At 58.5% G+C, this 10,660-nt stretch overlaps 2 protein-coding genes across 2 annotated transcripts; one reads left to right on the top strand and one right to left on the bottom strand.

Moving 5' to 3' along the window:
• Positions 1-1,654: 1,654 nt before the first annotated feature.
• Positions 1,655-3,470, top strand: LOC133763913 (uncharacterized). The gene is made up of 5 exons (XM_062197606.1): positions 1,655-2,414; positions 2,568-2,750; positions 2,844-2,906; positions 3,008-3,070; positions 3,163-3,470. The coding sequence occupies exons 1-5, from the start codon at positions 1,655-1,657 to the stop codon at positions 3,468-3,470; spliced, it is 1,377 nt and encodes a 458-aa protein (XP_062053590.1).
• A 3,094-nt stretch (positions 3,471-6,564) lies between these two features.
• LOC133763912 (uncharacterized) lies at positions 6,565-8,380 on the bottom strand. Its single transcript, XM_062197605.1, has 5 exons — positions 7,621-8,380; positions 7,285-7,467; positions 7,129-7,191; positions 6,965-7,027; positions 6,565-6,872 (listed from the first exon to the last, which is right to left on the bottom strand). The coding sequence occupies exons 1-5, from the start codon at positions 8,378-8,380 to the stop codon at positions 6,565-6,567; spliced, it is 1,377 nt and encodes a 458-aa protein (XP_062053589.1).
• Between the last annotated feature and the right edge of the window lie 2,280 nt (positions 8,381-10,660).

The raw sequence follows: 10,660 nt of genomic DNA, 5'->3' as shown, positions 1-10,660 counted from the left end.
GAACAAGAGGCATGAAGTTCCAATGAAATTTCCTGCATAGAACTCAGATAGAATCCAGTGCCACTTGCTGCTCAGTAGCCTTGGTGTTTAGGAACAGGGCTCTTGGCAAGAAGATGCCTCAGTGTGAGTAAAGAAAGTGCTGGCAGTTCCCCAGGGACCCCAAGTGAAAGACCTTTACACCAGGAAATTGGATAGGGAAGAGTGGGTCCGATATAAACACAGGAAGGAAGGTGTAGGTCCTGGGAAGTTGAAGGAAAGAGTCCTTCTTTTTTGCTAAATTATATTCTATTTGCGTGAGAGTGAAGAGGGGAAAGAGAGTGCTAGTGAGAGGGGGGGGGGGGGAGCTCCTCCATGCATGGATATACCCCATAGATGAACACTAGGACTTGGCCAGGATGAAGCCAGGATTCAGGCGTTTTGGTTGTTGTTGTCACGGTAGGAGAAAAACCCCAAGTGCCTGGCAGAGCCTCCATTCCTCCCTATCAGGCAGAGGACAGTCTTGAAGATTGTAGCTTTCTCGGCTGCCACTGATTGGGCCATCCATGTTTGGACTGCATGGACCTCACTACCCTCTGGGCTTCCAGGGTTTCTGCCGAGAAATCTGACCATGACTTAGGGGGAAAGGGTGACAAAGCCACCTTCCTCTCAGCTCTGGAGATGCGGACAGTGTAGCTGGCGGTGTCTTGGGCAACAGAGCACTTTTGAGTTTACTGTGGCCAGAGAGATTGTTCCATCATTCTGAGAATCATCACTCAGAGGGTAAAAGAAAGGAGGGGATATACTAAGTGGAGACACTAGGAGGTCTCCAAAAGACACAACTTATCATCCTATTTAAACTAGAAATGAGAAGGCCACTGAGGCCTCCTACGGGTTTGAATTTCTCAAACAGTAAGGATCAATCCGTATCACCAAGCTAAGGCAAAAGCCCTTTCGGTTAATTTTTATTTCAGTTGAATATTCTTGAGAAAACCACTGTGGATGAACTACAGCTCCCATTGGTCAAGTTCTTGCTCTGACTTCATAGGCACCACTGTTCTGCAAGTCGTATTATTACAGAGTCCCTGGCTGGGCTGGGATTGGTCCATTTCTCGCTCTGACTTCATAAGGCACCACTATGTGAGGTCAGCCCCCCAAAAGTATAAATACCCGCTGTGGGGGCCTGGGTTTTCGTCCGCCTTACCCAGAGAGCACTCTTTTTGTGATCTGTGTAACTAGGACCGCAACTAGCCCTTTGCGCTCATTGCTGTTGCTTGTGCTTTTTCTTGGTTGTTTGTTTCTGGGTCTATTTGGTTTTTGCTTTTTCCCATTTTGTTTAGTTTGTTGTTTTCCTCCTCGTTGTTGTTTTGCCCATTTGGCCTTTTGTTGCAGTTTTCTTCCTTTGTGCTTCCCCCACTCTAGTCAGCTAGCCCGCTCAGAAGTATCAGCGTTCGAGGATTTAGTGGCTTTTCCTCTTTGTTGTGTTCTGCTTTATTGAGAGAGTCTTGGGGCTTCGCCTCTAGAGCAGTGAGAGTAGCTGGTGCTGTGTCTTAGTCAGCTGGGCAGTCAGGCCCCCGTGGTCCCTTTGTGTTGTAGGTAGTGCAGTGAGGGTCGGTGATTAGCTAGCGTGTGTCGAGCGACTTAGGGAGTCGAGAGAGCGTAGTTAGGGCCCCACAACATGGAAGCTGCCTTGGCCTTCCATCCTCCTCTGGACGGCTTCCACTTCGTGGGCGTGATCGGCCGGGGCGGCTACGGCCTGGTGAAGCTGGCCCGGCACCTGGCGACGGGCAAGTACGTGGCCGTAAAGATCCTCCTGCGAGGCACCTCTCCCAGCAGCCCGCTGTCCGCGCAGGGGGAAGCGGACATCCTGAGGAGCCTGCGGCACGACAACATCGTGCGGCTGCTGGAGGAGCGGCACACCAGGACGCACCTGTTCCTGGTCATGGAGCTGGCGAGCAGGGGCTCGCTCCGGCACTACGTGCTGCGGCGGGGCGGCCTGGCCGAGGCCGAGGCCAGGACCCTGTTCGGCCAGGCGCTGGCCGCCGTGAGCTACTGCCATGGCCAGCGCGTGGCGCACCGGGACCTCAAGCTGGCCAACCTGCTGCTGGACGCGCAGCTGAACCTCAAGCTGGCGGACTTCGGCCAGAGCCTGCGGCTGGAGCAGGGCACGCTGGTAAGGGGCTCCTGGGGGACCCCCGAGTACTGCGCCCCCGAGGTGTTCCTCGGGGAGGACTACGACCCCTTTAAGGCCGACGTGTGGAGCCTGGGGGTGGTGCTGTTTGCCATGCTGGCGGCCACGCTGCCCTTCCACGGCAAGGACACGGACGAGCTGCGGGACACGGTGCTGTCCGGCCGCTACGTGCTGCCGCGTGCCGTCAGCCCGGCCCTGCAGGAGCTGCTGGCCTGGCTGCTCACCGTCGACGCCTCGGGGAGGCCGAGTGCGGAGGAAGCCAGGACCCACCGGTGGTTCGGCCCCGGCCGAGAAGCCGCCCAGGAGGAGGAGGAGGACGCCGTCACCCTGCTGCAGCCCCTGGGCGTTCCCCGCGACCCGGAGGCCAAGGAGTACCTGGCGGGCCTCGGCCTGCTGCCAGGCACCGGGACCGAGGGGACGCCAGGCCCTCGGCCCCACGGCCCCGCGTCCCTGCCCGAGTCCTCCCAGAGCGGCGAGCGCCACCCCACACAGGACGACGGCTTGGCTCTGGTGTCGGTGTCCGGTGACAGCATGGGCGTCGACGACGTTTCCTCCGCACAAAGCGACTCCTCCGAGGCCTCCAGTGAGTCTTGCCCTCCCCCCTGCCACTTCGGGGCCTGCAGGAGCTGAGCCCAAGCCCCCCGAGGTGACCCCACTCTTGACTCTCTCCTACCAGGCCAGCCACAGCAGGAGCGGAGCCGTGCTCTCAGCCCAGCCCCCGACTCCTCCGAGGCCCCCAGTGAGTCTTGCCCACGCCCCACATCCCCTGGCACTTCGGGGCCTCCAGGAGCTGAGCCCAAGGCCCCCAAGGTGACCCCACTCTTGACTCTCTTCTGCCAGGCCAGCCACCGCAGGAGCGGAGCCCTGCTCCCAGCGCAGTGCCCGACTCCTCCGAGGCCCCCAGTGAGTCTTGCCCTCCACCCTGCCACTTCGGGGCCTCCAGGAGCTGAGCCCAAGGCCCCGAGGTGACCCCACTCTTGACTCTCTCCTACTAGGCCAGCCACCGCAGGAGTGGCGCCCTGCTCCCAGCACAGCCCCTGAGCCAGCCTCCAAGACATCGCCCTGCAGCCCCAGTGCCAAGAGCCCTGTGCACCTCACAGAGCCAGAAGCCGCCGCAGCAGCCCGTGAGCCTGAGGAGCCTGGGACCACAGCCACCACTGACACCGCAGCCAGCGCCCAGGGCAAGAGGAAGGGCCGGCGCGGGGTCGGCAGGAGGATCCTCCGGTTCCTGCTGAGGGCCTGCTGCGTCCTGCCCTCCCGAGGGAGCAGCCCTGGCCGCTGCTGCAGAGTGGTCCCCAAGTAGCCTCGCTCCGCCCCCGTCACCAGGAGCAATCCGCAGGCTGAGCTGACTGATCGTTTTTCTCTTGGTTTTTGAGCATTTACAAATGCTTGTCCTAAATAAAGTTCACCTTTGTGCGTGGCTTTGGTCCCGTGTGATGTGTGGGTCCCTGTGTGCACCTTGGGGAGGTGATGGAGGTACGGGCGGGTGGCTCTCACGCAGAGACAAACGCTGGGTGATCTCACCCGTGTGCGGATCACAGAAGGGGTGACCTCATAGAAGTAGAGCATAGAGTGACGCCTCCCAGAGCCTGGGCCAGAGGAGGAATGGAGGGAGGCAGAGTCTCAGCGTCCACGTGGCACAGGCACATGAGGGTCGGGGTCTGAGGTCTCTGGCACAGCAGGGAAGTCCGTGTCTACAGAGCTGTGCCTGCAGCCAGGAGCCCTGCCGGGGGCTCTGGCCTGAAGCTTCTCCTGGCACCTGACACAGGTTCCCGATGTGGCTCTCGGGCAGGCCAGGCAGAGCCAGGAGGTGCGTCTGCCCCCAGGGCAGGAGAAAGGATGGCAGGACCTGGGCTGGAGACCAGGAGCCATTTCCTCCATGCCCTCCCGCCCATCCCTTCCCCCAGCTGCTGCTCCTGCTCCCAGCTACAGAATGTGTCGGGGGTTTGAGGAGAGGGAGCAGAGGGCTGTCTCCACCCTTGTTGAGCCCAGAATCCTCCCTTCACACATTTTGGCCATCCTCCACTGCTTTCCAAGGCACATTAGCAAGGATCAGGATTACAAGTTAAGCAACTGGACAGGAACCTGTGCCCGAATCACATTCCAGCCCCACAGGCCAGAGTTTATATCTGCTGCAACCCAGGGCCTGCTCCTGGGAATTTCTATTTGGGATGTCAAAGACATTCTGGGTGGCTGCTGGGCAGGTCCTGGTGTCACCCCACGGTCTGCAACGACATAGCACTATAGAGACAAGGGGACCGGAAGTTCAGGGAGTAGAGGGTCAAGGAGATTCTGCCGCATCACAGACACTGACCAACACAGCCTGCCCGTGCGGTGTCTGGGAAGTGGTTTTGCCTCCCAGCTAACAAAATCAGGAGTCTCGACTTGGGCGGGGCCTCAGGGTCTGACATTTCTATCCCCCCCCCCCCCGCCTGTAGCAGTCTGGAGAGCAGAGCAGCTCCTTGTACCCTGCCCTCTATTTTCCAGTGATGCTTATGTTTGGGCAGACACACAGCTACAATTCAGCTTGATTGAACGTGCTGTCAGTCATTGCAGACTCTGTTTGGGACAGAATGTAAATCACGTTGCGAGGAGGGACAGACAGCACTGCAAGCCCCATGAAAAAGGAATTCCAGTTGCCTATGGCGTTTCTGCTGGCAGATCATCCTCTGAAACCAGCAAAACCAGGAGTTGTGACGTGAGGAGTTACGCTGCCACCTGTGACGCCCACTTCCCCAAGGCAGGCCAGACAGAGCCCTGGCCGCTCCTCGACCCATCCAGCTCCCTGCTGACGCCCCTGGGAAAGTAGCTCAAAATGGAACAAGGCCTTGGACCCCTGCCCGTTATGGAAAACTGTGGGGAGTTTCCTCAAATGCTGAAAATTAAACTCATCCTAGGATGCAGCCCCTCACGTGTGTGTGTTCATCCCAATGGCTTGCAGTCAGTGTGTTCGGGCACGGTCACTGTAGCAATGGGCACAACAGCCCAGGCACAGAACCAACCAGGTGTCCATCCACAGAGAAACAGAGAAAGAAAAACACACCCACACCCACACACACTCACAGTAATACACAAACACACACAATCACTTAGACACACACACACTAATGCACAAACACACACAATCACTCACACACACACATGTACACCTATTTACATATACACACACACTGTCACAGTCACATACACACTCACACTGTCACACTCATGCACACACACACAGAGAGAAGTAGTATTTAGCTTTCACAAAGAAGGGAATCATTTTCCTTTATTTGGGACAAAGTGGGCGCATCTGCTGGACGTTCCACTGAGCACACACAGACACCAGTATTGCCTGGAATTCCTGGATCTGTGGCCTTGGGCACTCAGAGCAGCTACAGGAGAGCGGGGTGACTGGAGACTACAAGCTTAAATGTGGCTGTGTCTGCCCAAAAAAAATGTGTTAGAAAACAGGACAGGGTCCATGGAGCCACTTCTGCTCTTGCGATGACAGCCATGAGACTGGTAGATGGGCCTTGGTGAGATGTCCAGGGTGCCACCCGCCAGCCCCAGGAGCAGGGCAGCGTCAAGGGCCAAGGGCAGAGACACAGGGAGCAGCGCTGCCTCTGCTTTAGGGTGCACAGAGCTCTGCACTGGAGCCTTGGGACCAGGTCACGCTTAGGGAAGGTAAGGCTAAACCTGGGATCATCACTGTAAAGAGGGCTTCTGGGCTGAGGCCAGGGGAATGGGCCACCTGCTGCTACACCATGCCCCCAGTGCCAACACATTCTGTAGCTGGGAGCAGGAGCAGCAGCTGGGGGAAGGGATGGGCGGGAGGGCATGGAGGAAATGGCTCCTGGTCTCCAGCCCAGGTCCTGCCATCCTTTCTCCTGCCCTGGGGGCAGACGCACCTCCTGGCTCTGCCTGGCCTGCCCGAGAGCCACATCGGGAACCTGTGTCAGGTGCCAGGAGAAGCTTCAGGCCAGAGCCCCCGGCAGGGCTCCTGGCTGCAGGCACAGCTCTGTAGACACGGACTTCCCTGCTGTGCCAGAGACCTCAGACCCCGACCCTCATGTGCCTGTGCCACGTGGACGCTGAGACTCTGCCTCCCTCCATTCCTCCTCTGGCCCAGGCTCTGGGAGGCATCACTCTATGCTCTACTTCTATGAGGTCACCCCTTCTGTGATCCGCACACGGGTGAGATCGCCCAGCGTTTGTCTCTGCGTGAGAGCCACCCGCCCGTACCTCCATCACCTCCCCAAGGTGCACACAGGGACCCACACATCACACGGGACCAAAGCCACGCACAAAGGTGAACTTTATTTAGGACAAGCATTTGTAAATGCTCAAAAACCAAGAGAAAAACGATCAGTCAGCTCAGCCTGCGGATTGCTCCTGGTGACGGGGGCGGAGCGAGGCTACTTGGGGACCACTCTGCAGCAGCGGCCAGGGCTGCTCCCTCGGGAGGGCAGGACGCAGCAGGCCCTCAGCAGGAACCGGAGGATCCTCCTGCCGACCCCGCGCCGGCCCTTCCTCTTGCCCTGGGCGCTGGCTGCGGTGTCAGTGGTGGCTGTGGTCCCAGGCTCCTCAGGCTCACGGGCTGCTGCGGCGGCTTCTGGCTCTGTGAGGTGCACAGGGCTCTTGGCACTGGGGCTGCAGGGCGATGTCTTGGAGGCTGGCTCAGGGGCTGTGCTGGGAGCAGGGCGCCACTCCTGCGGTGGCTGGCCTAGTAGGAGAGAGTCAAGAGTGGGGTCACCTCGGGGCCTTGGGCTCAGCTCCTGGAGGCCCCGAAGTGGCAGGGTGGAGGGCAAGACTCACTGGGGGCCTCGGAGGAGTCGGGCACTGCGCTGGGAGCAGGGCTCCGCTCCTGCGGTGGCTGGCCTGGCAGAAGAGAGTCAAGAGTGGGGTCACCTTGGGGGCCTTGGGCTCAGCTCCTGGAGGCCCCGAAGTGCCAGGGGATGTGGGGCGTGGGCAAGACTCACTGGGGGCCTCGGAGGAGTCGGGGGCTGGGCTGAGAGCACGGCTCCGCTCCTGCTGTGGCTGGCCTGGTAGGAGAGAGTCAAGAGTGGGGTCACCTCGGGGGGCTTGGGCTCAGCTCCTGCAGGCCCCGAAGTGGCAGGGGGGAGGGCAAGACTCACTGGAGGCCTCGGAGGAGTCGCTTTGTGCGGAGGAAACGTCGTCGACGCCCATGCTGTCACCGGACACCGACACCAGAGCCAAGCCGTCGTCCTGTGTGGGGTGGCGCTCGCCGCTCTGGGAGGACTCGGGCAGGGACGCGGGGCCGTGGGGCCGAGGGCCTGGCGTCCCCTCGGTCCCGGTGCCTGGCAGCAGGCCGAGGCCCGCCAGGTACTCCTTGGCCTCCGGGTCGCGGGGAACGCCCAGGGGCTGCAGCAGGGTGACGGCGTCCTCCTCCTCCTCCTGGGCGGCTTCTCGGCCGGGGCCGAACCACCGGTGGGTCCTGGCTTCCTCCGCACTCGGCCTCCCCGAGGCGTCGACGGTGAGCAGCCAGGCCAGCAGCTCCTGCAGGGCCGGGCTGACGGCACGCGGCAGCACGTAGCGGCCGGACAGCACCGTGTCCCGCAGCTCGTCCGTGTCCTTGCCGTGGAAGGGCAGCGTGGCCGCCAGCATGGCAAACAGCACCACCCCCAGGCTCCACACGTCGGCCTTAAAGGGGTCGTAGTCCTCCCCGAGGAACACCTCGGGGGCGCAGTACTCGGGGGTCCCCCAGGAGCCCCTTACCAGCGTGCCCTGCTCCAGCCGCAGGCTCTGGCCGAAGTCCGCCAGCTTGAGGTTCAGCTGCGCGTCCAGCAGCAGGTTGGCCAGCTTGAGGTCCCGGTGCGCCACGCGCTGGCCATGGCAGTAGCTCACGGCGGCCAGCGCCTGGCCGAACAGGGTCCTGGCCTCGGCCTCGGCCAGGCCGCCCCGCCGCAGCACGTAGTGCCGGAGCGAGCCCCTGCTCGCCAGCTCCATGACCAGGAACAGGTGCGTCCTGGTGTGCCGCTCCTCCAGCAGCCGCACGATGTTGTCGTGCCGCAGGCTCCTCAGGATGTCCGCTTCCCCCTGCGCGGACAGCGGGCTGCTGGGAGAGGTGCCTCGCAGGAGGATCTTTACGGCCACGTACTTGCCCGTCGCCAGGTGCCGGGCCAGCTTCACCAGGCCGTAGCCGCCCCGGCCGATCACGCCCACGAAGTGGAAGCCGTCCAGAGGAGGATGGAAGGCCAAGGCAGCTTCCATGTTGTGGGGCCCTAACTACGCTCTCTCGACTCCCTAAGTCGCTCGACACACGCTAGCTAATCACCGACCCTCACTGCACTACCTACAACACAAAGGGACCACGGGGGCCTGACTGCCCAGCTGACTAAGACACAGCACCAGCTACTCTCACTGCTCTAGAGGCGAAGCCCCAAGACTCTCTCAATAAAGCAGAACACAACAAAGAGGAAAAGCCACTAAATCCTCGAACGCTGATACTTCTGAGCGGGCTAGCTGACTAGAGTGGGGGAAGCACAAAGGAAGAAAACTGCAACAAAAGGCCAAATGGGCAAAACAACAACGAGGAGGAAAACAACAAACTAAACAAAATGGGAAAAAGCAAAAACCAAATAGACCCAGAAACAAACAACCAAGAAAAAGCACAAGCAACAGCAATGAGCGCAAAGGGCTAGTTGCGGTCCTAGTTACACAGATCACAAAAAGAGTGCTCTCTGGGTAAGGCGGACGAAAACCCAGGCCCCCACAGCGGGTATTTATACTTTTGGGGGGCTGACCTCACATAGTGGTGCCTTATGAAGTCAGAGCGAGAAATGGACCAATCCCAGCCCAGCCAGGGACTCTGTAATAATACGACTTGCAGAACAGTGGTGCCTATGAAGTCAGAGCAAGAACTTGACCAATGGGAGCTGTAGTTCATCCACAGTGGTTTTCTCAAGAATATTCAACTGAAATAAAAATTAACCGAAAGGGCTTTTGCCTTAGCTTGGTGATACGGATTGATCCTTACTGTTTGAGAAATTCAAACCCGTAGGAGGCCTCAGTGGCCTTCTCATTTCTAGTTTAAATAGGATGATAAGTTGTGTCTTTTGGAGACCTCCTAGTGTCTCCACTTAGTATATCCCCTCCTTTCTTTTACCCTCTGAGTGATGATTCTCAGAATGATGGAACAATCTCTCTGGCCACAGTAAACTCAAAAGTGCTCTGTTGCCCAAGACACCGCCAGCTACACTGTCCGCATCTCCAGAGCTGAGAGGAAGGTGGCTTTGTCACCCTTTCCCCCTAAGTCATGGTCAGATTTCTCGGCAGAAACCCTGGAAGCCCAGAGGGTAGTGGGGTCCATGCAGTCCAAACATGGATGGCCCAATCAGTGGCAGCCGAGAAAGCTACAATCTTCAAGACTGTCCTCTGCCTGATAGGGAGGAATGGAGGCTCTGCCAGGCACTTGGGGTTTTTCTCCTACCGTGACAACAACAACCAAAACGCCTGAATCCTGGCTTCAGCCTGGCCAAGGCCTGGAGGTCATCTATGGACTGTATCAGAGGATAGAGAGGCTTTCTCTCTCGCTCTCTTGCTCGCTCTCTCACTGTCACTCTCACTTTACCCCCTTCCCTCTCACTGAAAGAATACATAAAAGAAAAAAAAAAAAAAGGAGAATTCTGGCTACAACTTCTCAGGACCTGCACAGCCCAGAACTACGATGAGACGATGGCCACATCTCAGCCTAGGGTCTGTCTCCTTGGGACAGCCTCGTGCTGAGCCCTCAGGACCAGTTTTTTCTCCCGAGGAAGCCACAACCTCATCTCAGGTAGGAAATGAGCCTGGTAATCCCGCCCCCACACAGCAGGTGGATCGGTGTCTCCTGCAGTTCTTGAGGAGCCCCCAGGGCCCAGCACAGCCGTGGGCCCAGGAACACGTGGTGGTCCCTGTGCACCGACTGCCCAAGCCCTCTTGGGAGAGGAACCCTCCCTGGGGAGATGACCCCTTCTCTGGGATGCCCACAGTACAATTTCTCCGAGATTTCCCGGAGTGCTGGTGCCTTCCTCAAGGCTGGGAGGAAAGAACAGGCACCCCAGGAATTCTCACTACAGTTTTGTTAAAGAAGCTGAAAAACAATATGGTTATGAAGACTTTTGCTACTATTTTCCAATGAGTACAGGTTAAACCCATCTTAATTATACACTGTGAGTTTTCTTTTCTTTTTAAAATTTTTTTGATTTACTATTTTTATTTGAAAGAGTTACAGAGAGTGAAGGAGAACTGTCTTCAGTCAGCTGGTCCACTCCCCAAGTGACCAGAATGGTCAGAGCTAGACTGATCTGAAGCCAGGAGCCAGGAGCTTTTTCCAGGTCTCCCACATGGGTACAGGGGCCCAAGGACTAGGGCCATCTTCTACTGCTTTCCCAGGCCATTGCAGAGAGCTGGATTAGAAGTGGAGCAGCCAGGACTCCAACCAGTGCCCACATGGGATGCCCGCACCCCAAGTTGTGGTTTTACCAATTACACCACAGTGCTGGCCCCAAA

The sequence above is a fragment of the Lepus europaeus genome, chromosome 7 (assembly GCF_033115175.1).
Source record: "Lepus europaeus isolate LE1 chromosome 7, mLepTim1.pri, whole genome shotgun sequence".
NCBI classification, from domain to species: Eukaryota; Metazoa; Chordata; class Mammalia; order Lagomorpha; family Leporidae; genus Lepus; species Lepus europaeus.
Note: the sequence above shows the minus strand (reverse complement) of the source record. Positions and strands in the feature narration are given on the sequence as shown.